Below are 26,996 nucleotides of genomic sequence, written 5' to 3'. Positions count from 1 at the left end.
GAAGGTGATCAAAAAATGTGCTTGACAATCTGCAACGTAAGCTACAGCCTGAAGTATGGTCAGATCTTGATCAGTGGAGAGGAGAAAGCCAGGCAGAGGGAATGACAGCAACAAAGGTGTGGGCAGGAAGGAACATGGTGGTGTCACTGGATGGGTTGCTGGTCCCATGGGGGAGTAGAGAGACTAAGGCAGGGGGCACCTGGGTGGTTCAGTCGGTTAAACGGCCAACCTTGGCTCAGGTCATGATCTCATGGTTCGTGAGTTCAAGCTCTGCATTGGGCTCTCTGCTGTCAGCAAAGAGCCTGCTTCAGATCCTCTGTATCTCTCTCTACCCTCCTCCCCTGCTCATGCTTTTCTCTCTCTCTCTCTCTCTCTCTCTCTCTCTCTCTCTCTCTCAATCTCTCTCTCTCTCAAAAATAAACATTAAAAAAAAGACTAAAGCAGCAAGAGCAAAGCTATATCAAATGATAAAGTTCTAGGGTAGTAGACGTGGACAATGACTTGAGAAGCAAGACTGGAGAAGTAAGCTGTGTCAGGAGATGGTTATCTATATAGAGACTCTCATGTGTCTCCACATCCAAGTATTAAGAACTAAATTGTTTCAGGATGCCAGGGTGGCTCAGTTGGTTAAGCGTCCGACTTTGGCTCAGGTCATGATCTCACTGCTAGTGGATTTGAGCCCCACATCGGCCTCTGTGCTGACAGCTCAGAGCCTGCAGTCTGCTTCAGATTCTGTGTCTTCTCTCTCTGAGGCCCCTTCCCCACTTATGTGCTCTCTCTCTCTCTCTCTCTCAATCTCTCAAAAATTAATAAATAAACATTAAAATTTTTTTTAGAAAAAGAACTAAATTCTTCCAGATTCTCTTTTCATGTTTGTAGAAGCCAATGTCCTTAGAAAGTTAGAGACAGGACTTTCTCTGGAGCAGATTTAATTATGGGAAAGTAAAGGCAGAGATGTCTCCCTTCCCTCCTTGGACCAGATTTGTTTCCCTTCCAGGGTAAAAAAAAAAAAAAAAAAAAAAAAAAAAGACTTATTAAAGTTTTATCTCCTGGGGCACCTGGGTGGTCAATTGGTTGAGTGTCTGACTTTGGCTCAGGTCAGGATCTCAAGGTTCGTGAGTTCAGGCCCTGGGACGGGCTCTGTGCTGACACCTCAGAGCCTGGGGCCTACTTCTGATTCTGTGCCTTCCTTTTTCTCTGCCCCTCTCCCACTCACGCTCTGTCTCTCTCTCTCTTTCTCTTTCTCAGAAATCAATAAACATTGAAAAAAATGTTTAAGTTTTATCTCCTTTATTAATATAGCTAAAGGAGTTCATTCTAGAAGGATACAATGAGGTCATAGGGTAAGCAGCAGGCCTGAAATAGCTACTGTGGGGAGTGCACAAGAGAATAAACCACAAATGAGTAAGGGAACCAAGAATGCTTGTTTCCACACAGACCCAACTTATGGAGGAAGGGGGATGGACATTTCCAGACTCTTCCCGTCCCGGCCACTCAGTACCTTCAAGGTTCCTGGATCTACATAGGTCGAGCTCCACTGAGCCAGAGGCCGTGGGAGTCCTAAAGAGTTTGGTCCGCCCAGGGGAGACAGGCCATGTCTCCAAACCCCCTAGCCCTGCCCGATCCGGTCACTGGGAAACTCAAATCGGCATGGACGAGTGAGGCTTGCACCACAGCTGACTCTCGGGTTTGGGGTTGCTGTCTGTGACTGGCTCCTCTTTGGTGGGCAGAGAGGTTTCAGTCAGGGTGAGGGTGGGGGAGGCAGTCTTTTTCCCTTTCTGCCCCTTTTGTTCCCCCTTGCTCTCCTTCCAGGAAGACATTAGTCTGGCCTGTGCGGTCTCAGAGCTCCCCTCTACCCACTACCACTCACCTCAGGAGTGCCGGGACAGGCCAGTGGCCTGCTTCTAGAGACAAAATGTGCTGCTTTAGAGAAACTTCCAGCTTCCCCCCACCAGAGAAGAGAACCAATGTGATTATATATTGACTCACAATATATTGAGTGCGGACAATGTGTCTGATGCTATGTTATGCCCTTAGAGTACATTATCTTCTAAAAAAAAATGTTTTTTTATTTTATATTTGAGAGAGAGAGAGATGGAGACAGAATCCGAAGCAGGCTCCAGGCTGTCAGCACAGAGCCCAACGTAGGGTTCAAACCTACAAGCAGTGAGATCATGACCTGAGCCGAAGTCAGATGCCCAACCAACTGAGCCACCCAGGTGCCTCATGCATTATCTTATTTAATCTATTTAATAATTCCATAACCCTCTGCAGTAGCTACTTTCTTTTCTTTAGGTGGGTACTTTTAATGTCCTCATTTTCCATCTAAGGCTGAGAGAGGTTAAAAACTTACTCAAGGTCACACATCTTAGATCTGAGCCCAGGTCATTTGACTCCAGAGCCTGTGGTCTTATCTGCTATACTATACTGCCTGTCACTGTATGTTCCTGAAAATGTGACTTTAGTGGGGTCATCCAGTCTAGTTAAAGAACCACCCTAAGCATTAGTTAAATTGGTTCTGGTTCCCTATTCCCACCACCACCACATATTTGGCTAGAGCTTAAGGTCTCTTTTTCTTCCTTTCTCTCCCCCCGGTTCCAGCATAACAGCAAATGTTTCTCTGGGGAGTAGGCTGTGTCAGCATCCCATAACACTCAAGGTGTGTTTGTTTCAGGTGGAAGTGGATTCTGAGCTTGGATAATTCTTGCCCTCTACAGAGTAAGTGGGCAGTGGTCCTTCACTGCAGGCGCTGGAGGAGACTGGACTCCTGGGCTCTGGGTTCCCAAGTCTTCCAGATCCCTCTGTGATACTTTTCAAGGGAAGCTTTTCAGAGTCTGTGAGCCCACAGTCCCTGGGACTCTAGGGAGCAAAAAATCTCAGACTGGATCATATCAGAAGAGCCAGCTGTTTGGAATTGTGGGACCCGAGGCAGAGAAGGTGCAGGGGTTTATGTGCAGAAACTTTGGTTAGGAGGCCACGAGTCCTGACTTAAATTTTGGAAGCTGTGGATCTGTTTTTTGAGTGTGTTCCTCAAGCAGAGACCACTGGACCCAGAGGGAAGGTCACCGAAACCAGATGGTACAAAGGCTACCCCTGGGGCTGAAGGTGGTTTTTGATTCAGGCCCTGGCTGCTCTTTGGAAGCAGTGAACATTATTGGCCAAAAGCCTAAGAAAGAAGAATCGTTGGGGGCTGGAAAGAGAGCTGCTTTTAGTGGACTGGGGCCTGGGAGACTAGAGGTTGGCCAAGGTGGCTCCAGAGCCAGGGACGATGCCTCTTCCAGAAAGCCCCTGCTGGGCAAGAGTGAGAGTGAAGACTGAGTGACCCGAGGCGAGACAGGAGTAGGGGTGGGTTGGGCTAGGGACTCGCTGGCAGGTGCAGGAAGTGTCCTTTCCATGAGCATATCAAAGGAAAGCCCACCTCAGGCTAGCTCAAGTCCTTTGTTATGCCCTCTGGGATGCCCCCCTGACTTCTCCCTGCAAAATTGCTGCAGCTTCTGTTGGGCTCTTAACAATTGCTTCCACCTGTCTTGCTTCACTTTGCCTTACAGTATAATTGGTTTTTGCCCTATAAATCATACATTTTAAAGAGAAAAACCATGTTGTAATTATTTTTGTATCTCTTACCCTGTAGTGCCTGACATGCTATCTATACATAGCAGTATCTGAATAATGCTTGAATGAATGAATGAATGAATGAATGAGGACCAGATAAGAAGGGGTGTGTGTGTGTGTGTGTGTGTGTGTGTGTGTGTGTGCGTGCGCGGTTACTGCTGAGGAAAGAAAGAAAAAGGTAAGAGAAGAGGTGGGATGGGGAGAAAAGAACCCAGGAAGCAAGTGAATAAATAATTGTAAATGACTATGTAACAGTTGTAATAACTGCTCATGATTACTATGCATTTACTATATATCAATATAGCACCTGTTCTATGTGTATGTTTGGATCCGATGTTCGCAACAGTCTTACAATGTTGTCCTTATTTTACAGATGATGAAGCTGACCCTCAGTCACTTGACCAGTAAGTAGCAACTCCAGGACCTAACATGCATGGTCCTTTGGCCTGGAGAGCCCAAGCTTGAACTTGAACGATGAAGCCATCCTGCTCTGCAGCCTCCCCTGTGGCGTTTCCTTATGGCCCCTGTACTTCTCTTTTGAGGCATTTTGTAGGCTTTTAACTGTTTAATGAATTACTTGAAATTATTTCCTTATTAATTCTCTTCACTGATAAAAGTAAGCTATAAGAAGGCAGGGCCCACACTGAGTTTCTTTTTTATTTTCTTTCTTCTTCTTCTTTTTTTTTTTTTTTTTTTAAGTTAGGCTCCACACCCAACATGGGCCTTGAACTCACAACCCTGAGACCAAGAGTCAGATGCTCCACCCACTGAGCCAGCCAGGCGCCCCTGATTTTCTATCTTTAGTTACATGCCTTGCCCTTAGAACCATGCCTGACACATAGTAAGCACTCAATAAATACATGCTTACTGGCTCACCGACAGACTGACTACTGCCTCCTAAAAATGACAACCCCCAGGATTCTCTAAGCCTTTCTTCCACCCTTCCTCTCAGGTCTCCCTGCCTCACCTCTGCACTCCAGTCCCGCCAGTCAGTGCCATCCCCTGCTCAGCCTTAACCTAAAGCCGGACTAGTGGACGTTAAATGCCAGGGCCAAGTTTTTGTCCCAGACGATCCCTGGACTCAGCAGATGCTGATCAGGTGACGGTCTCTCTCTGGCTTAGGATGGAAAGACGCCAGGAAAGATCGAAGCATCTACCCTGATGGGTTACACCAGGGCTTCTAGAAGGGATTTTGTGGCAGGAGGGAGGGGGGCAGGAGATTGAGTGTCTCTGTGACTTGTGCAGGCAGCATGATGGATGAGCAGTGGAAAGCCCTTTTACGAAACATGCCAGACTTGCTGCCATAGTATCCCTCCCAACAGCCCAGAATTATATTTCCCCGAAGACACACTCGGTCGTGCTCTGGATTTATACGTGGGGTGGCAACCTGCCGGTGCTCCCAAAGGAGATCTGTCTACAGATGCCCCAGCAGCGGAGGAAGCAGATGAGAAGGGAGGGAGGTCTGAACCCTCTCGCTAAGAGCCATGGCACTTCATGGAAATTGACGGTTCTTTAAGAGTTTCCTGACTTCCGCGGGTCCCACTGTCTTCCCCAAACAGCCTGCAAGTTTTCAGTTTGGGTACACAGTGAAGATTTGTTCTCTCTCCCTCTCTCTCTGTCTCTCAAGAAGTGGCTGGGGCCTCTGATGCTCAGCACTAGGGTTCTCCTTCCCAGAGAGAACGGGTGGGCAGGTAGTTCAGATGATCTGGAATCATGTATCTTTCCTGGGCTGTAAACTACTGGAAGTCCCCCAGCACATTACCAAATACAGTAGAAAGGAGTCAGTGGACCACGTACCAACAACGGCAACACCCACCCCGGGTGGAGAAGTCAGATATGTGCTTGAACAGGACGTGCCTGGGGCTGGCCTGTTCCTGAACCCCCATGGCCCCATCCCTGCTTTTCTGGCCCTCCCGTGGCTCTGATCAGCTTCTGCCAGGCTCTGCATTTTTGTATCTTTTTCTCATTGCGTGGCCCCCTTGTCTTTAAAAGGCTAAATGCTCTGTACTAAATTTGGTCACACAGAGCTCCAAGATTCCCTGGAATGTCCTCAAGTTTCAAACAGCTCTGACAGCGAGGCAGGCCCGCCCCCCCTGTGTGGGGATTGGCTTCCCCTTTCGGGGCCAGGCCGTTGTCAAGTCTCATTGGCCGCTGGTTAGACCAGCCAGGGTCCACTAGCCCTGGGCTCGGAGTTAGCTTGCAGTTAACGCTTCGGCACCTGTGGCACCGCAGGGCAGGGCGGAGGAGACACCGCGTCCTCGACCAGCTGGGAGTCTGCTCTCAAGCCCACTCTGCTCCGTCTAGGTCAGCTCCGCGCCTCCCCCTCGTCGCCCACCAGGACTCCAGCAGCCCCTGCAAGAGTCCCAGCGCACCTTGCCAGGATGTCTAAGGTAGCCAAGTATCGCCGGCAGGTGAGTGAAGACCCCGACATCGACAGCCTGCTGTCCACCCTGTCTCCCGAGGAGATGGAGGAGCTGGAGAAGGAGCTGGACGTGGCGGACCCGGATGGGAGCACCCCCGTGGGGCTGCGGCAGAGAAACCAGACGGAGAAGCGGTCCACGGGCATGTACAACCGGGAGGCCATGCTCAGCTTCTGTGAAAAGGAGACCAAGAAACTTATTCAGAGGGAGATGTCCGTGGATGTGAGTGAACCATATGCTAGAGGAAAGGGGGGAGGGCGGGGAGGGGAGGGGCGGGAGACCCTAACTCGCGCCTCGGATGCTTCTCTCCTTAGAGCAGAAGGTCTTGTTGGCCAAAGATGTGATGCTTCGGAACCAATTACCATCCGCTGAACTGGCAGCCGTCAACCTCTTACCCCTCGTTTCGGTTTAAAGCACAAATCGGCCGTGTTAGCAGAACTCACCATCCCACAACAGCAGATAGGGCCACTAGGAGAATGGGAGCTGGAGAAAGTCCTTGAAGCGTCCGTTGTCGAGATGACACCCTCTTTGTCCCCGAGCACTTTTTTTTCCTTCACATTCATTTCCTCCGTTGTGAGGATGGCAGAGGATAGACTGATGCTCGCGGTCTCTTGGCAGCCACCCCGGGAAAGCAAGTCAGGCCCTCCTTGCAGAACTGCTGGTTTTTTAGCCCTCCGGGCGACTCGTGGCACGTGGACCATTTGAGGAGGCAGGGGCAGAGGGGCCTCCCACACCGATGGGAGACAGGGGTGGGGGTGGGGGTGGGGTCTGTGAGGTGGGAAATGCATCTTAACCTGATGGCTTCCGTTGGGCTCCCAGGGGAGTTGGGGTTTGCACTTCCTAGAGGGGCATCTTGGAGAGGGGGGGTCCCCTCCTTTTGGTAGTAAGCCCTTTTACAACCAGCCAGGCCCCTTTGGGGGAGGACAAGGATATTTCCCAGCAGGGTTTTGCCATTAGGAGGGGACAGAGGGGAAGCATCTGCCCACACCCGGGACGGGCTTAAGCAAAACCTGCTTCCTCTTTTCCTGGGTTGGCGTGGAGAGTTCTTTTTTCACCATGTGTTCATATGTGAGTTTTCTGGGGACAAACTAGACTGGCCTCCACCTGAGCGTGGCTCTGTAGAACCCCCGGCCGCGGCAGAGAGTGTCTGGTGGGGAAACGGTCCTGTCTCTGCGCCCATTCTCTTCTACTCGGTACCTACTGGCCACGTCTCTGGTACCTTGTCTGTGACTTGCGGATTCTCGCATGAAAAAGTTCAATCTCAATTCTCGTGCGCTGTTTTACATTTGTGGAAACCAAGGCCCGGAGCCTCAAACGCCGTGTTCATTCTCGCACAGGAAACGAGAAAGGCGGTATTATCTCCTGGAACTTCTGTACCATGTCTGTCTGGGTAGGAGATTGTGCTGGACGCTAGTCGCAGAGCACGTTTTTAACACCCCGGGCCCGTGTTTAAGCCTTCACCAAGAAGTTGGGAGTGAGGGAGTCAGAAGGCTCAGAAATTCACTACTGCGTGGGCAAGGTGATAGCCTCGGATACCACTCGGTTGATGATGAACAGACACTAGAATGCTTATGGAAAACAAGGAAAGGATAGAGGGGACTCCCCGTGAGGGCCTGGTACCTCAAGACGCCTATCAGGACACGTAGGGAAAGCCAGGCAGTGCACCCCAGGCTTTGGCACCTCTGTAAATCCCCCACGTGGACCCCCAACCCTTCTCTCCCCCTGCTCCTAGTCGCCAGGCTCTGTGCCCAGTGGCTTCTGGGATGCAGAAAGATACTCCTGAGGCTGAAGTCAAATGCAGAACACTCTTAATCCCGAAGCAAGATGCTTAGGCTATGGAGAGTGCGAGGGACTCTTATACTCTGGGAAATTTCATTCTCAAAAGCCTTCTTCCTCAGCCAACTGAAACCATGGCACTCTTCTCTTCCCCAGCCCTACCTCCTTCACCCCTGCCAGGGGCACACTTGTTTCTGCAGGCAGAGCCCCAGTCAGGAAACAGAGGGTGGCGTGTGTGCGTGCGTGTGGTGTGCAGACACACTCACACAGGTGTACGTGAGACGGTATGAGCTGACTTCAGGGTCATTTTTCCCTTGTAGGGATAGGCTGTCCTCACTCTTCCTCATCCAGTCCAAGGGCATATGTTGGCAGAGTGGCTGGCTGGAGTTCAGGGTACATCCCGAGCCATGGGCATAAGTCATCTCTGTAAATCTGGATGAAAAAGTGGCTTCTTTTAGGGGCGCCTGGGTGGCTCAGTCGGTTAAGCATCCAACTCTTGATTTCAGCTCAGGTCATAATCTCATGGTTTGTGAGATCGAGGCCCGTGTCAGGCTCTGTGCTGACGAGACTGCTTGGGATTCTCTGTCTCCCTCTCTCTGCCCCTCTCCCCCACTCGTGCTCTCTCTCCCTCTCAAAATAAGTAAATAAGCTTTAAAAAAGTGGCTTCTTGGGGTGCCTCGGTGGCTTGGTCGGTTGAGCGTCCAACTTCGGCTCAGGTCACGATCTCACGGTCCGTGAGTTCGAGCCCCGCGTCGGGCTCTGTGCTGACAGCTCAGAGCCTGGAGCCTGTTTCAGATTCTGTGTCTCCCTCTCTCTCTGCCCCTCCCCTGTTCATGCTCTGTCTCTCTCTGTCTAAAAAATAAATAAGCGTTACAAAAAATAAATAAAAAATTAAAAAAATAAAAAAAAAATAAAAAAGTGGCTTCTTTGGCACCATTAGGAAGCTAGTGAGTGTGTGATTAAGAACTTGGATTTAAGTGCCAGAAAAGCCTGGTTTGAGAAGCAGCCTCTCTTCCTGTCTGTATAACTAAGTAACTTACAAGTGACAGAACCTGTCTCACTTCCCTCAGCTACAAAATATCCAGCCCATAGGACTGTTGTGAAAACGGAAAGGATAATAATGTAAAGCACTTAGCACAGAGCTTGGCGTGTAATAAATGCTCAATAAATGGCGCTATGAAGTTATTAATTCATTAATTTCTACCCCTGTCCAGCTCCTCCCTCCTTTAGTTCCTGGAGGGCTGAGCAAGCCAAGTGTGTCTGTTTAACTAGTGGCCAGAGTAGACAATAAACAAACATACCTTGGATGCTTAGGCTGGGGGGCCTTTGATATCACAAACACAGGGCAGCTCCAGGTGGGGCTCCCGGCTGCTGGACTGGCTGTGGCTCTCACTGAGAATGGCCTTTGCTCCCCGTAAGGCACTAGAAGTTAGTTAAAACAAAAGAGTAACTGTGAGCCTGTTTCGCTTGACTCAAGAAAGCACAGCGAAATGAGCATTTACTGAGAAACTTCTACATGTTAAGCATATTCACCCTTTCTTTTACTTAAACTTCCCACTTCTTGGGAGATAGGTCTTTTTATTCCCATTATACAGAGCAGAAAAATTGAGGCTCAGAGAGGTTGAATAACCGCCCTGCGTTCACATAAGCAACAAGTAGCCTGCCCAGCTTTAAGGACTACGCTTCTTCCTCCCTGCCACACCAGGGTACGGAAAAAGGCAGTCATGCCAGCCCCTGTCCTGAAGAATTTATAATCTAATTAGGATCACAAGACACACACATACAGAAGCACCACAGAGGTGTTACAGAGCACCGACCACATATTCATACGTTGTCGTAGAAGCACTGGGCTATCACCTAGTCTAGTCTGGCAGAATGTTCATCCCTGCCCCCAAGACTAGGAACATAAATATTAACACCAAGTGTGGATTCGGGATTCAAACTGTTAGAACCAAGTGTGGATTAGGGAAGTTAATCCTGCCCAGATATTGGATGGCATTAGGAATTTTTTGTTACCTCCTTTTAGGTGGGATAATGGTATTGTGGATGCACTTTTTAAAGAACCCTTGCCTTTTAGACATGGATACTGAAATATTTACGGGAAAAACTGATAAGATATGAGGGAAGTGGCTTTAAAATAATGTGGGCAAGGGGAGTGGGTCGGGGAATAGATGAAATGAGATCATCCACCAGTTGATAATTGTTGAAGCTGGGTGATGTGAAGCTGAGAGTGGAAGGCAGGCCCAGTTTGGGTCTTCAGCTCTGGTTTCTCTGGGGGAGGAGCTCCAAGATTCATACTCTGGCTATTGTGATGGAGGGGCGTAGGCTGTGGAAGGGGCCTCAGATGGCTTCTCCCTCATGGGATGGAATTCTACGGGGCTGTCCGGGATTGGTTTACTCCCTCCTTCATGAATACTCCTCTCCCCAGGCCACCCCTGTGACCCCTTCGGGTCTCAGGTACCACTTCCTCCAGGTAGCCTTCCCTGACTGCCAGACAAATTTAGGCACCATGTCTGATCTGAGCACTCCAGTACCGCTCTGTACCGGTCCCATCCCGTTTTCTTATATCTCTTCCTCGCCAGCTTGTGTGATTCTGGAGGACGAGCGCTAACACAGGGCCAGGCACAAGGTGGGGCCTCAACCTCTGTCTGTTGAATGAAGGTTCGGAGCAGGAGGTGGGGCTTGGCAGAGCTGACCCCTGGCTTCCCTCCTTCCCTTTAAAGGGGCAGACCTCTCAGCCCGTGGGTTCTGCCCCAGTCCTCCAGGGACTCTCCTTCTGCCCAGGTGGAAGACAAAGCCCCTGGGCAGGTGTGTAGCCAACAGTTCAGTGAAACCCTTGTGCTTGGCTCAGGTTTCAGGAACCTGATCCCAGCAGGTCAACTCATGTGTTCTCTTTCCTTCCCAAGTGGGAAAGAAAATCTCCAGCCTGTCTCCCCTGTCCTTCTCCCTGGCGTTACCAGGGGCTGGGGATTAGCACCTGCACCCAGCCAGGAGCAGGGGCAGCTGACTTGGGTGGGGGGTGAAGGAAGCTCTTTCAGGTTCTCCCTTGAGAAGCTAACCAGAAGCACCCCACTAGCCAGTCGCTGCTGGGCCTGAGCCTCCTGACCTCCCCCTTGGGTCTCTGGCTCACACAGCCTCGCTGTTCCCCTCCCCTACCAGTCCCAGTTCACGACCCAGTGTCCATGGCTTCTCTACAGGGATGGGGATGCCCGAGGCCGGTGGCACTAACCCTCAGATTGCCCTTTGCAGAGGCCTGGGCCCTATCAGGAGTGCACTGGGCAGCACGGCTCCACGATTAAGGAGATTAACCCCGACTGGTACACACCCAAAATAGCCCTGGAGGCTGGGGTGGAGAGGGCAGAAGAGGTGAGGGGGGCCTGTTGACCTGGGGAGGCAAAAGCAGGCACCCAGGGAGGGTTGGACAAGTTTAAAAAAATCTCTCCCTGGAGTTTGAAAGGGGCCTCCGTCTAGAGTTTGAAAAAGTAGTTGATCGAACAACAAAGTGTTGTTTGAATTGTTGTTCTTACTCATATTTTATAAACTGGCTTCTGTACGCAGAGACTATCTGACGAATTTTAAGCAGTGAAACACCAGTGCCTGCTCCCACCTTTAGCACTGCCCCTCGGTTCTCACCTTTTCTCAGAGGACGGTGGGGAGAAGGGCTCAGGTGGGTGGGATGCGTGGCAGGAGGGAGGCAGAACAGATAGGAGCAAGGAAGAGATGTAAAAATGAAACAGCTCAACAGTGAGTGGGAGATGGTCAGGGGAGAGGCAGTCAGTGGATGGTCAGGGGAGGAGTATGAGTCCCACTGACCGAGGGGAGGTTGCCGCTGGCATCTGGCAGGCTGGGGGCTTCAGGGTCCCCATGGTGAGGCAGGAGGAGGCACATCTGAGCAGACACCCAGAGTGAGGACAAGGTCTTCATCTAACCTGGCTGCCCTCCCTCAGCCTCTTTCTCCCCAAGAGACTCTGGAGTATCCGTATCAGACAATGTCAGTATAGCACAGCTGGGCCCACGGTGCACAACGCCTGAATGAAGTGCACTGGGAGAGCCGCAGAACACAGAAGGGTCAAGGGCACTGTCCTTGGAGATCTAAAGTCTACATGCATAAAGTCCACACACACACACACACACACACACACAAACACACGGCAGTTATAGCAACAAAGCACAATGAATGGGGAGGGGGGGCCAGGGGAAGAGAAGCTGATATCCATATGCCTGCCAAGTTGGATAAACAAGAATATCCTGGGCAATAATACAGAGGCCTTTCCAGATCGGGCTGTGCTTTCTTGTTTGTTAGACCTCCTTTGGCATAAGCAGCAAAGAAAGAAGGGGTCTAGATTCTGAGTATCAGTTCCCCTAAAGGGCTCGCTTCGCCCCCGGGGCAGTGTGGGGGAATAGAAAGCCCAAGGGTGTCTGGAACCAGACAGGATCAGGTCTGATTCCACTTCTGCCCCCATCGTCTGAGCACGTTACCTGAAGACGGGGATCAACTTTAGAGTACCTTCTGGACCCAGTGGCATTATTAATACCATCTCATTAACATAGCTTCTGGAGGCCCCATTGCTCTACTGACAAGTGGGAAGATGGCATCAATCTTGAAGGGTTACTGTGCGGATTCAATTGGCTAAGGTACTGAAATTGTCTGGCACAGCGCGAGAGACTTCTCCCCACCCCCTAAATTCTTCAGACTTTATACTTGTGTAGATGCCAAATCAACCTTTTTTTTTTTTTTTTTTTTTAAAAAGCTTAAGGAAGAAGGCGGGCTTATTTAGTTACTTCCTGCCTGGCCCCCTTCCCTTGATTTCTTTGAGCCTAATTTATTTAACGCCCCAGGCGCCAGGGCTCCCACTGGGTGGCTGGGTTAGAAACATTGCAGAATCAAGGGAGATGGAGTGGGGGAGGGTTCGGGACTGGTGAATTCTCCTTGTCTGCAACTTCCATGAGCTCAGAAAGGCCTAGGCCACTTTGGACAAATTTGGCTCCACCTGTCTCTGGGGTCCACCGCAGAAATGACCAGCGGGGTTGGCGCGGCGCTGCTGATGACAGCAAGGCCGTGAGCCTGCACACCCCCCCACACTCTCACCTGCCTTCCCTCAGGGAGGACCCACGGGCTCCGCAGGGGGTCACTTCCTCAGCCCTTCCTTCCAGATCAGGCCAGCAGGGCCAGCATTACCATTGCCACCCCGCACCCCCACCAGAGGTGGACCGCCCTGGGGGCAGAACTTCTAGTGAAGCTCTGGCTACAGAATGTATTGAGTCTGGTGCTTAGAACAGTGTTGTCAAAAGCCAGCTAGACCTGGATTCAAATCCTGCCCTGCTGGTTGCTGGCTACGTGACCCGAACAAATTACTTTACCGGAGTTTCCCCATCTTTAAAATGGAAATAACACCTAGTCGTAGGATAGCTGTGAGGTTGAAGCAAATAATATATACAAAGCAGGCAGCAGAGTGCTGGGTTGGAATCCTGGTAGTGAGGGTCCCCAAACTTGAGTTTCCACCCTTCCTTCCCTCACTGCTGTTCCCTCCACCCATTTCCATTCTCTGCATTCTTTTTCTGGTCAGGACTTATAAGGAGGGAGGAGGACTCCATCAGACCATTAATTCTCCAACTATTTAGTAAGTTTCTATTATATTAGGTGCTTCCTAGGCGCTGGGATAGAGTAGAAACGAAGACAGATGAGGTCCTTGCCCTCACGGAGCTTCTGTTCTAATGGGTGAGACAGAGAATACATGTACCTAAGTATATACATGACATATAACATATACACATCACATATAACATATATGTTACATACATGTAAGGAAGAATGCACTTTCAGGAAAGGGTATATGACAATCTCCTATAAGGTTTTCAGGGACGATACTGTCCAAGAGGTGGCATAGAAGAAGGGCCTGGAATGGACTGAAGGAGCCAGCCATTAGGAAGGTCTGGAGAAAGCTTTCCAAGCAGAGGGAAGAGCAAACAAAAAGGTCTGGGTAGGGAAGCAGGTTTAGTATGTCAGAGGAAGAGTCAGGCCAGTGTAACTAGAGCAGGGTGAGCAAGGGGCGGGCGGGGGAGGTTGAAGGAGATAAGGCCCAAGAAGTAAGCAGGGTTCAGATAATGGAGGGCCTTACAGCGCAGCAGAGGGAATTTGAATTTTTCTTCCAAGTGCCATGAGACGTCATTGGAGGGTTTTGAGCAGGGGAGAGATGTGATCTGATCTAAGTTTTTAAAAGGATCTATCACTCTGCCAGCTTTGTGATGAGTAGACAGTATGAGGGCAAGACTGGGGGAGAAGGGAGACCAGCTGGAAGGGTGTTGCAGTAGCTCAGGCAGGAGGCCAATGATGGTTTGGGGAGAAGTGGTCAGATTTAGGAAACACCTCAAAGGTAGCACAGACAGGACTGGCTGACTTACTGGGGGAAAAGAGAAGAGTGGGGGGCCCGGTCCTGCCTGAGCTATTGGGTAAATTTGGTGCCATTTACTGAAGTAGGAAACAACAGGAGTGGCTTCAGGAGATCAAGAATTCTGATCTGAGCAACTTAAGTTTTGGTAGATGTCAAAGAGGAAGCGTTGGATTGACTGGGCATGTACAAGTCTGGAGCTGAGCGGGGCAGTGGGGCTAGAGATTACATTTGGGAGCCATCAGTATATAGACAATACTTAAAACCATGAGCCTGGAAGAGATCACATAGGGAGGCAGTGTGAATGAAGAGCAGAGGACCCAATGACCACGCCCTCCATTGCCCCAACATTTAGGCATTGGAAGAGGAGAAGGAGCCAATGAAGGAGACAGAGAGGTGGGAGGAAACTCAGAGTGGTTTCCAGAAAGCAAATGGACAGGGGGCTTACAGGAGGAGAGAGCATCCACCGTATCCTTTCTTGGTAAGAGGTTTAATAAGATGAGAACAGAGAACTGACCACGGTAACAGGAAAGATGGAAGCCATTGGGACCTCGACAAGACTGGGTTCACTGCAGTGATGAGTGGACTCGAGAGAGACTGGTCAGTAAGGGCTGGAGATAGAGAATACAGACAAGTATCTCTTTGATTTTTTTCTAAGTTTTGTTCTAATGGGAAGCAAAAGTAGGGTGACAGCTGGAAGTAAATGTGGAATCAAAGGGGGGTTTTTTTAGAAAAGTGGAAGATGATAGCATGTTTATATACTAATGGGGATCGTTCAGTAGAGAAGGAAGCTTCAATGGCCCTGGAAAAGGAGACAAAACAGGATGGATTGCACTGGAGTAGAGGGGTCGGCCCTAGTGGCAGGTGGTCACCTCTTCTATCTGGAGGGAAGGTAGTGGAGACAGGTCCAGATGCAGGCAGGTTGATAGATGGGGTCGGGGGAGAGGAGGTTGGTCTGTTATGTGTTGACACATGCAAGTGCTCCTCCAGGAGGACCACCCTGGCAGCCGTACATTGGCTGGATTGTAGCGGGGAGACACTTAGGAGGCTGTGGCAGAGGTCAGAGGTTGAACTTCAGGTCACAAGAAAAATGCTCCGTGCTCCCTGAGTGAGGTAGAGAAAACACGAAAACACTTCCGAATATGAAATCTGGTGTGTGAACAGTCAACAGACAACAGCCAGCTGCCAGAGCTGCTTGAAAATCCAGTAGATTTTCACCTCCAGTGCATTGATCTTCCATCCCCAAGGCCGCCCTAGGAGGAGGGAGCACACAGGTCCCTTCCTAGCACACAGCTGATGTGATGGGACAAGCCCTGGGTTTGCAAGGCAAGCCAGGGGGCCTGGGGCTCACTCCCGGCTTGACTATCAGCTGCGTGGCCTCGGACAAGCATTTAACATTTGTCAGCTTGCTTTTATTTGTATTCTTTAATGCTTTGTCTGTGTCTCATTTTGTACTTGACAATAATGGATTTTTTTCCCTACCTTGTTTTTATTGAAATATAAAATACACAGGGGCACCTGTGTGGCTCAGTCAGTTAAGCATCTGACTTCTGCTCAGGTCATGATCTCATGGTTTGTGAGTTCGAGCCCCACACCGGGCTCTCAGCTATCCGTGCAGAGCCCACTTTGGATCCTCTGTCCGCGTCTCTCTCTGCCCCTCCCCAACTCTCTCTCTCTCTCTTTCTTTCTCTCAAAAATGAATAAACACTAAAAAAAAAAAGACAGAAAGAAAGAAAGAAAGAAAGAAAGAAAGAAAGAAAGAAAAGAAAGAAAGAAAGAAAGAAAGAAAGAAAGAAAGAAAAAAAGAAAGAAAGAGAAAGAAAGAAATAAAAAAGGAAAATAAGTACAATACAGACAGAAAACCATCTAGGGGCACCTGGGTGGCTCAGTCGGTTGAGCATCCAACTTTGGCTCAGGTCATGATCTTGCTGTCGTGAGTTCGAGCCCTGTGTCAGGCTCTGTGCGGACAGCTCAGAGCCCGGAGCCTGCTTCCGATGCTGTGTCTCCCTCTCTCTCTGCCCCTACCCCACTCATGCTCTGTCTCTCTCTCTCTCTCTTTCTCTCCAAAAATAAATAAACTTAAAAAAAAAAGACAGAAAACCATCTAAAACACAAACGTAGAGCTTCATGAGTTCTCACCAAGTGACCAAGAAGGAGACCAGTGCCATCACTGTAGTACCCCTACCCACCCTCTGCTTCCTCTCCAGCTCTACCCCCTTCCTCCTTGTCACAGGAACCCCTGCCCTGACTTCCAACTCCATAGGTTAGTCTTGCCTGTTTAAAAATTATATATATACATATAAATAATTCATATTATTTATATATATACACAAATATTTTATATATTGTTTGTATTATATATAATACATAAAATCATGTAGTAGGTGTTCTTTTGTATTCAACTTCTTTCACTCAGCTTTATGTTGGTGACATTCAGCCATGTTGTCTGCAGCATTTTTTTCCACTCTCACTGCCATAGAGTATTCCGTTGTACGAATATGCCATAATCTATTTATTATTTCACTATTAATGGACATCTGGGTTGTTTTACCATTTGGGGCTATTACAAACAATGCTGCTGTGAACATTTTAATACATTTTGGGGGGTACATTTTTGACTTCATTTGAATCTGGTATGTCCTAGGAGTGGAATCATTGGGTCATAGAAAATGCACAGCGGACTTTTAATTGCTTCACCTGTAAATAGTGGTGATCCTACCTAATTTGAAGAGTACAAACATTTGGAGAAGCTCGTGACATAATGACTTGCAAACAGTAGGCATTTAATAAAGTGGGGGCCACCATCATTTCTAATGGTGTCCATCTTTGGGAGCAACTAGAATGCTGTCAAGGCCTTTGACCACGCCCTGCCTGCTGTGCTCCTGACCCACACTATTAAGATTTGCCCTTCACTAACACCCAGGTCAGATTCCTCCACCCCAGGACTCTGACTTTCCCCAAGACCGTGGCTTAAAGTTGGATCCCACTTCATGGCCTCTTCCTATCCTTAGCTTCACTGACTCCCACTGTGGACAACTTCTCAACTTTCAGACCCTTCCTGCTTTACTTAGTTTTCTGTTTAGCTTATATCTTACTTTGGTCATTCTCCATATTCAGCTCAGTTCTCATGCCTACACCTCTAACCTTTTATCACCCCCAGCCTGGATGAGCGTGACCATTTGGCTTCTCTACTCTGATTCTCACACTGCTGATTAGACCTGGAGAAAACAACACAGCCATACATACTGATGCTCCTATGCCAGGGGCACCTGAGTAGCTCAGTCAGTTAAGCATCTGACTTCTGCTCAGGTCATGATCTCACAGTTTGTGAGTTTGAGCCCTGCATCGGGTTCTGTGCTGACAGTGCAGAGCCTGCTTGGGATTCTCTCTCCCTCTCTCTCTCTCTCAAAATAAATGTTAAAAATAAATAAATAAATAAATAAACCCTATGCCAGGCCCTCAAGGCTGCGCAGAAAACCTCTACATGCACCTCTTTTTCTCTAAAAGTTAGCCTTATCTTTATAAACTCTTCTTGTCCCACCAGCTCTCTCACCCTATCATGCAGACCTAGCATCATATTTCACTGAGAAACTTGAAGCCATCAAGTGAGAATGCCTTCAGATTCCTCTTCTGCTACTTGAACATGTATAAGCGATCATATATTCAAGCTTTCCCCCTTCTCTCCCATCCTTTGGAAAAGCTATCCCTCTTCCTGTCCCAGGCCAGTGCCCCCACCCACTTTTCTCTTCTGTCTCCTCAGGGACCCTTGCTCCCTTAAACATCTGTTTTCTCGGAGTCTCTCTCTGTCTCTGTCTCTCCCCTCCCCTTCAACATTCCTTCCGACTGGCTCTTTCTCTTCAGTTCCCACCTTCTCTCCTTTCCTTCGTGGCCAAGCTGTAGGAAATAGTATCTACACTAACTCTCACACCACCCGCCCCTGCACTGACATCAGCCTTGGTAAGGTCTCCGAGGGCCTCTTTGTTGCTTACCCGAGGGACGCTTTTTTAGTCCTTACCCTGTTTGTTTACTTTGTAATATCTGACCACTCTCTCCTTCTTAAAATACTCACTTCCCTTGGTGCCAAGACACCACACTCACCTACCTGGCTTTCTCTCTCTCTAGCTGTTCCTTGTGTCCTCTGAGAGCAGCTCTTCCTCTGATGCCTCCATATTGTTTCTCAGGGCCGTGCCCTCCCTATGCCATCTTCGTGGCTCCCCTCATCCAACCCCACGGATTCAGCTACCACCCATATGCTCTATCTCGATCTGTGGCCTAGATCTCTGTTTTGAGTTCTAGATCATTCACTTGCCTCTTGGACTCCTCAAATGTCTCAGATTCAACTCGTCTAAAAATAAATTAATCATAGTCACCTCACCCCACCCCTAAGGCTGCTTTCCCTCCTGTATTCTATACTTGGGTAAATAGAAGTATACCTAGGTCGTAACTCTGGGGATTCTCCTGCCCTAACCCTTCTCAGTGTTTCCAAACTCTCCTTGGTGACAGAATCCTATTGATTCTACTTGTTCGACCTCTCTTGACTCCACCCCTCCTCTCTGTTGCGCTTCTGCTGTCACCCGTATCACTTATCAGCTATAAGAATGCCGTGACCTCCCAGTCTCTCTTCTCGCCCCATTGCAATCCATCCTTCCCACAGCTGCCAGTGTCTTATTATAAAATGAAATCATGATCTTGACACTCCCCTGCGTAAAAGCCTTCAGTTGCTCAACATAGCTTCCATGATCAAATTCACACTCCGTAGTATGGCTTAGAAGGCCCTTGGCAACCCAATGCCTCCCTATCTCTGTAGCTACTAATACTCTTCTCCTTGACTTTTACCCTTTGCTACAGTTACACTGGACCATTGGTTCTCCAATGGTGCCATGCTTTATCTTGCTTCTTCCATGCCCTTGCACGTACCATCAGCTCCATCTGGGAGGCTGGTCCCACCTTGGGCCTAGCTAATCTGGATTCCGCTTTCAGGCCTCGGCTCAGGTGACAGCTTCCTACTTCCCCAATCCCTCCAGTCTGGGTTGTGTGCTCTACCTCTGCGTTCACAAAGCACCATCTGTCTGCAGCTTCTGTCACTTTCTATACCGTACACGCTTAACACGTTGTTTAGGCATTGTCTGTTTCTGTGCTTTCCCCAATTTCTTAAGAGCAAGCCCTGACTCTTTTTTATTTTAAAGTTTATTTATTTTGAAAGAGAAAGCGAGAGAGAGAGAGAGAGAGAGAGCGTGTGCGAGTAGGATAGGGGCAGAGAGACACAGGGTGAGAGAGAATCCCAAGCAGGCTCCACACCTCCAGCACAGAGCCGACTTGGGCCTCAATGCCATGAACCATGAGCCATGAGATCATGACCTGAGCTGAAATCAAGAGTTGGTTGGTCAACCGACTGAGCCACCCAGGTGCCTCTAGGCCTGACTCTTAAGGCCTGACTCTTAGTCATTTCCATACCCCAGCAGTGAGCACAGTGCCTGGCTCAACAAACGTTGAGGAAACAAAGGACAAATAGTTTTGCAAATACCATTCTTGTCATACTTGATTGAATCTACAGAAATTATGAATTCATCTACACTTTTCTCAGACAATTTGAAAATATGATTTTGGGGGTGCCTGGCTGGCTCAGTTAGTAGAGTATGTGTCTCTGGGTCTCAGGGTCATGAATTCAAGTCCGACACTGGGCATAGAGCTTACTTAAAAAAATAATAATCATAACTAAATAAAAAAAGAAAATATGGCTTTATGTCCAAATCCTCAAATGAAAGGCACTTTGGCAGTGATTCTTTTCCCCCAGTTTCTGTAAACAACCAATTAACTCAGTCCAAAAGTTTACACTCTGGGATCTGAATTGTTGGGATGGGTCATTGCCATAGCTCCCTTTCAGTTTGTTCTGGACAGAATGAGCCTCAAGGACTCATTTTTAACTTTGTCCATTTTTTTCTTCCTTTTCTTGTTCTTCTCTTTCCCAGCTCCCCAGGGATCTGAGATTATAGGCTGACATTTTTAGCTTGACCCAATCAAGTTCACCCATGATCTCAGGGGCCACAGATATACCCTAAAGAGGATAGTAATAATTTGTTCTATATGCAGCCAGCTGAGGCTTGTAGCTCCCATTATTTGAATTCTTCCCTAGAATGTCTGGAGAAGGGGTGCCTGGGTGGCTCAGTCGGCTAAGTGTCCAACTTCAGCTCAGGTCATTATCTCACAGTCCATGAGTTTGAGCCCCACGTTGGGCTCTGTGCTGACAGCTCAGAGCCTGGAGCCTGCTTCCGATTCTGTGTCTCCCTCTCTCTCTGCCCCTCCTCCACTCGTTCCCTCTCCGTCTCTCTGTCTCTCTCTGAAAAATAAACAATAAAAAAAATTTTTTAAAAAGAATGTCTGTAGAAGTTCAGCCCCTTCGCCTCTAGATCTAGAAAAAGTAATTGGCTTCTCTTGAGAGCTTGCTATAAGCACGTATCTCTTTGGATCCCACACATACAGCAGGGAGAGACATCTCGGGATTCACAGAGCCCCCCACCCCGCCCCGGCTTTGGGAGGTCCGGTGTCTGGATATGTGGATACGATGACCCAGAGGGTCTGATATACCAGTTCAAAGGCCATGTAAACACAGACTTGCCCTACTGAAGATAGAACTGTGAGGTTGGAACAGAGGTGGAGCAGCGCGAGGATTAGGTCCTTGTTGACAATCTGCTTTCTCTCAACCAGGGCTCTGCAAGAGAGTAAAGCCCTGCAGAAAATTAATGGGGTGGTTATTTCCTCAGTTCCCCCAAAGATGTTACATAGCGAGTCCCATCCTAGATATACAGGAAAGAAATCAACTCATTACATACAATGGGTGCCTTAGAGCATTAAAGGCTGAATCTTTCTCCTGGAACCCCAATTGACAAGGGGTGACATTGAGCTTCTTGCTCATCCTGCCCCTACCAAGTTTTCCCAAGATGGCTCATCTCAACTACTCCAATGGCAGCATCACTTGCACTTCCTACTTAGTGATAAGCTGCCTGTCCCTGGCCCTTTACTGCATTGGAACGCACAATGTATCCCAAATCACCATGAGTATGTTTAATAATGACCTCAGAGTACTGAAGACTTAAGTGTTCCAGTGGGTCAAGGAGATTTTTCCTTCCAGTCTCTGTAAACCTTGCCTTAAAGGCAGGAAAAGGGGGTGGTATATAGGCATCAAGGTGCTATTTCTAGATGCACTTTCTTCAAAAAATAATTTATAATTAGGGGTTTCCGCCACTATCTGAAAGTAGGGTCTGCCTATGAAATATTTTGTAAGCTGAAATGGCATAAAGCAAAAAAGCACTTACCATTAATTTACACGGAAAATGTTTTCACGGAAAATAACCTCTCTTAGGCTTTTCTGATACCTCAGGACACATCTTGCCATCGGACACACAGAATAAGTGGAGATAGAGCCCTGATGCTCACAAAGTTCAAAGCTCTTGAGGCTGGATGCTGAGGTGCTGAGGGTAGCTCCTGAGGAAGGAGGTGGGGGAGGGGGGGTGCGGGGAGCAGGATTCTGGCTGCTGGTGGAGGGGTGCTGCCTCTGTGAGTGCTCCCTGCAAAACCAACGCCAACCGCTATTTTTGTTTGTCTCTCTTTTTTTAAAAGTGAAAATCCTCTTCAGATTTCTTTCAATTACAGAAAACAGGAACTAATGCAGATCTTGTAAAAGCAAAGTGGCATAACGAAAGCTTTTGAAAAGGGAGGGATACCTGTATAATGTGATAAGGCTTATTATAGACAATATACAAAACATAAGGAAAAATACCCAACAATTCTGTTTCATGAGTTAAGGACATTAGCCACTGTCAATTTTTTGAGTGTATGCTTTTTCTAAAACAATGTTTATTATTTATTTTGAGAGAGAGAGAGAGAGAGCATGCAAGCAGAGAGAGGGAGACGAAGAGAGAGAATCCCAAGCAGGCTCTGCACTGCCAGTATGGAGGCAGACATGGGGCTTGAATTCAAGAACCATAAGATCATGACCTAAGCTGAAATCAAGAGTCACAGATGCTTAACCAACTGAGCCACCCAGGCATCCCGAGTATATGCTTCTATATGCACTTTTCCTGTTATAGTTGAGGTCATTGTATACATTCACACAGTCACATAAATGGTGTTGCTTACTTTTTTTTCCTTATAGTATAGTCATTTTCCCATGTCACTGAAAATTCTTCCTAAACATCATTTTCAGTGGATGTCATCATAGTCCATCATATGGCTGGGTTGAGCCATTTGTCTATATTTGGACACTTACATGGTTTCTGATAAATATATTTTCCAAGCCTCCAAACAGATTCCCAGAGCACAGGCCCCTTCCCTTGGCCTTTGGAGCCCATCCCCAAAGAGGCGGAGCCAGCCCCCCAGGATGATAAATGGAACTATTTGTTAGCACACTGTGCCCCAGCCAAGACTCACAGCCAGCTGGGGGAAACAAAACTCTTAAAGGAGACAAGAGACACACTGGATGCTGGAAAGGAAGGAACCGATGATCACTCACAGGACCAGACATGAAGCTACACACGTTATTTCCTGTGGATCAAGTTCCTGATGTTGGGACATCGGCCAAACAGGGCAAACCTCCACCCCTCCCCCCCCCCCCCCCCCCCCCCCGTGGCTCCAGGAATACAGCAGTTCGAGAGCACACCCTGAATGGAACACGTGTGCCTGGCTTCCCCTTGTCTTGGGAGGAAGGAATTGTTACCACTTAAAAAAAAAGAATCACAGCTCCAGCCCAGAAAGATTCCGGATGTAGGGAGGATGTCAAACGGGGGAGTTTAATTAGTCCATCCTTCAGCTTCCAGAGGGCCTTGCCCCAAAGCCAGTCAGAAGTACCACAGACAAAACATAATACCTGGTTATGAGGCAATCTTTTTCTTTCCCAAGAGAAGTAGAGCATCTTACACCCAGTAGCCTGGAGGTAGGCACTTGGTTGCTTCCATCTACGCAGTCTCACTCAATCCCCCCACCAGCCTCCCTAAAGCACCGGCTTGACAGATGAAGAAACAGAGACTTAAAGAGGTTACCCCCAGCTGGTGACCGAGGAAGGTCTTGAACTTTCTTCTGAGACTTCAGGTTACCACAAACTGTAACTTAGGAGGGAAGAAAAATCTGTCTCTCAGGCCTTTCTTTTGGACCTCCACTTGAATGGGAGATGCGTTTGTTCATTCAGCATTGATGAAACATCCCGTGCACACATTTCCAGGATAGGTGCTGTTCAGTCCTGGTGGCATCGTGGCGGCAGCTCTCTTGTCACCGGGCTGCATCCTGCAAACACTCTGTGATCAGAGGTGGGCATGGCCTCCCTGCCCTCAGAGAGACCCCAGGGAATGGCTGTCAGGAAGCACCCCTGGCTATTCCGGGGTGGTTCCTTCTTCCATCCTGCAGGACCCTTGTGCTCTGGCTCCCTTCACCCTTCTCCCTAACGCAGACCCCAGAGACCCACTCACCTGGCTTCTCTCTTCTCTTCAACATCGCCACCCCCTTTCTCCCTCAGGTTCTTCTCCCCAAGCCTGGCTGTGAAAGACACTGTGGTCTTGCCAGCTTACCTCTTCCTAAAGACACCAGAGCCAGTCACACAAACCCTTTATTACTTAGGGTTTTTGTCGTTGTTGCTCATCATGCAGGGAAATAAAGGGAGGAAAACACAACTGGCCCAAATGGGAAGTGACCATCATTCTAGATCAGAACTGTCCAATATGGTACCCCTGGCTACATGTGGCTATCGAGCATTTGAAATGTGGCCAGTCTGAACTGGGATGTGCTGTAAGTGTGAAATGCACATCAGATTTTAGAGTTGGCTGTAAAGAAAGAATGTAAAATCTTATTAATCATTTTATAATGATTTTACATTGATTATATATGGAAATAATATTTTGTATGTTTTCAAAACATTTCGTTAATTTCACTTGTTTTTACTTTAGGACATTTAAAACTTTAAGTTTTTATTTATTTATTTTGAGAAAGAGAGGGAGGGAGAGAGACAGAGCACAAGCAGGGGAGGGGCAGAGAGAGAGAGAGAGAGAGAGAGAGGGAAAATCCCAAATCCCAAGTAGGCTCTGCCCTGCCAGTGCAAAGCCAGACATGGGGCTCAATCCTAAGCCAAAATCAAGAGTTTAATGCTTAACCAACTGAGCCTCCCAGGTGCCCCTACTTTAGAACATTTGAAATTACATATATAGCTCACATTATATTTCCACTGGGTAGTGCTTGTCTACAATATAGTATTTCCAACCATGGTCTCTGGCATATAGGTTTTGGGGTTTTTAGTTTGTTTTTCTTTTTATACCTTCAGTTCTATATTTAATCGTTATCCTTTAGAAAGTAAAGCAAGAGAAGATAAGCACAGTGTGCAAAATAAGATTTTGTTTAGTATGACCCTTCAGTCATTGTGTAATTAAGACTAAAATCTCTCATTATCTTAAAATTGTTTTTATTAAGATAAAATTCACATGCCACAAAACTCACCCTTTTATTTAAAAAAATTTTTTTAATGTTTATTTTTGAGAGAGAGAGAGAAAGAGAGAGAGAGTGGGGAAGGGGCAGAGAGAGAGGGAGACACAGAATCTGAAGCAGGCTCCAGGCTGTGAGCTGTCAGCACAGAGGCCGATGCGGGGCTCAAACCTACGAACCGTGAGATCACGACCTGAGCCGAAGTTGGGCGCTTAACGAATGAGCCACCCAGGTGCCCCTAAAATTCTTCCTTTTAAAGTGTGCAATTCAGGGGCTCCTGGCTGGCTCAGTGGTGGAGCATATGACTCTTGATCTCAGGGTTGTGAGTTCAAGCCCCACGTTGGGTGTAGAGATTACTTAAAATGAAATCTTAAAATAATAGTAATAATATTAATAATAAAATGTGTGATTCAGTAGTTTTTTAGTATATTCACAAAGTTGCACAATCAACACTGCTACCTAGTTCCAAAACATTTTAATCACCCTCAAAAGAAACCCCATTCCCTTTAGCAATCACTCCCCAGTTCCTCTCCCTCTGCCCCAGACCCTGCAACCACTGATCTACTTTCTGGCTCCATGGTTTGCCTATTCTGGACATTTAATAGCAACGAAATCCTATAATATGTAGGATTATAACATGTAGGATATAATATGTAGGTCTGACTTCTTTCACTCATGATATCTTTCAAGGCTCATCCATGTTGTAGCGTTCTTGTTTATGGCTGAATACCATTCCTTTGTATGGACCACAGTTTGGTTAACCACTCAGCAGTTGATGGATGTTTGGGTTCTGGCTCAGGGTACAGTTCTGGTTCCATCTCTTACCATCATTTCCTCAGCCCCTCTCCAGTTACAAAGAACTTCCTAACCATCGCTGGATGTCTCGTGCTCCATTAAATCATATGTTTTGCTTGTTTTGGTCCCTCTGCTAAGAAGGTCCCTCCCTTGTCTCCTATGCCCAGCTGACCTCCTCCAAAGCTTTACTCCCACCTCCTCTAGGTTCTCACCTCCCACTGTGTATTCACTGGGTCCGGTACTTTGTAGAAGCCACTTGACATCCTTGACATCCTTACTTGCTGCCTCTCTTCCCCCAACATCTTGACTTCCCTTTCTTTCCCCAGTGGAATGAGCAGCCCCACCTCCCAATTCTCCTGGAGCTTAAGGATTCAGCTTAGTGCTCAGGCTATTCCCTAACTCTGATTCCCTAGCGTGCTTTGTCTCTCAGTCAACAAAGGGAACAGCCCCTCTGTGGCCTTGGCACATCAAGAACCTGTGCCTCCTCAGGCCTTGGCTGTTGGAAGGAAGCTGCATTGGGAGTTGTGATGACCCGGCAGCGTGAAAGGAAGAACTTTCCAGAACAACTAACCTGGAAAAGGGTAGCTCAAAGTGTATCATTTTATTAGGGTAAGAATCCCCAGGAAAAGTCAGCAGTGGGTGGAACCAACAGTTCCCTCTTCTTTCCCGTCCCCTCCAGAGACTTCAGGATACTCTAGGGAAGGCCCCTCATAGTAGTTTAGTGGCCAGGATGGACAGAAGGTTGGATGTGACTGGTGGCTCCCTAGAGGTTTCTGGCAGGATGCCAGAGAGGTGTATCCTCTACTCTGCCCTGTCCAGTGGGCATAAAGGTCTAGAACGCATACCTCCCATATTTGCAAATTATCTGAACCTGAGAGAGACAGTGAGCTTTTAAGCAGCAGAACCAAGATCACCCAGAAAGTTCTAGTCAGGCCAGAATGGTGGGCTCAGTCTAACAAATGAACTCTTTTAGCCTGGAGAGGGGCGGCCTTGCTGTGTATGACCCCAGGGATATCACCGGAACCAGAAGGGCTTTCTGAGTCAGCTTTAAAAAAGAAGAAGGCTTGGCTTTTTCAGGAAGAACTGAGCTCCCTGTTCCAGGAAGTATTCAAGTACAACCTCTTTGGGGACACTGTAGGTAGGGTTGAAATACTTTTTCTTTTCATCCAGCAAATATTTTTTAAGTACAAAGCACTCGGCCAGCCCAGGTGCTGGGGATAGAAAGAAAGGACTGGTCCTGGCCCTCAAGTTGCTCACCATCTAGTCCAGTGACAGGCAAGTAAACTGTGCAGAGATAGCTGGCGGGGTGGGAGCGGTGGGGGTGGGGGGTGGGTGTAGGTTTGCCAGCATAGATGGGGAGCTCCTCACCCAGGGCCTGGATGAGGGCCGGTGAGAGGGCCCTCATGCTGAGTGTTGATGGGCCATGAAGATGAATTACTGTTCTTAATTTTTTAGGTAAGAGAATGTATTGTAGCTATTAAAAAACTTTTCTGTCTTTTAAAGACACACACAGGGGTGCTTCGGTGGCTCAGTTGTTTGAGCG

General features: G+C 48.1%; 1 protein-coding gene and 1 long non-coding RNA gene across 3 annotated transcripts in view; one reads left to right on the top strand and one right to left on the bottom strand.

The window, feature by feature from the left end:
- Positions 1-1,273: 1,273 nt before the first annotated feature.
- On the bottom strand, positions 1,274-24,108 carry LOC109495696. 2 transcript variants are annotated; one of them, XR_006591922.1, is made up of 4 exons: positions 23,656-24,108; positions 23,233-23,473; positions 9,110-9,230; positions 1,274-6,205 (listed from the first exon to the last, which is right to left on the bottom strand). It is a non-coding gene; the product is annotated as an uncharacterized LOC109495696 (long non-coding RNA). The 2 variants fall into 2 exon arrangements; XR_002151310.3 differs by having other exon boundaries at positions 23,233-24,108.
- The window catches only part of LMOD1 (leiomodin 1), a 41,517-nt gene continuing 20,514 nt past the window's right edge, over positions 5,994-26,996 (top strand). Inside the window, exon 1 of the mRNA XM_006942858.5 lies at positions 5,994-6,254. Coding sequence (XP_006942920.2) covers positions 5,994-6,254 — 261 coding nt within the window. The remainder of the gene's footprint in view (positions 6,255-26,996) is intronic.

This window comes from Felis catus, chromosome F1 (genome assembly GCF_018350175.1).
Source record: "Felis catus isolate Fca126 chromosome F1, F.catus_Fca126_mat1.0, whole genome shotgun sequence".
Lineage (NCBI taxonomy): Eukaryota > Metazoa > Chordata > Mammalia > Carnivora > Felidae > Felis > Felis catus.
Note: the sequence above shows the minus strand (reverse complement) of the source record. Positions and strands in the feature narration are given on the sequence as shown.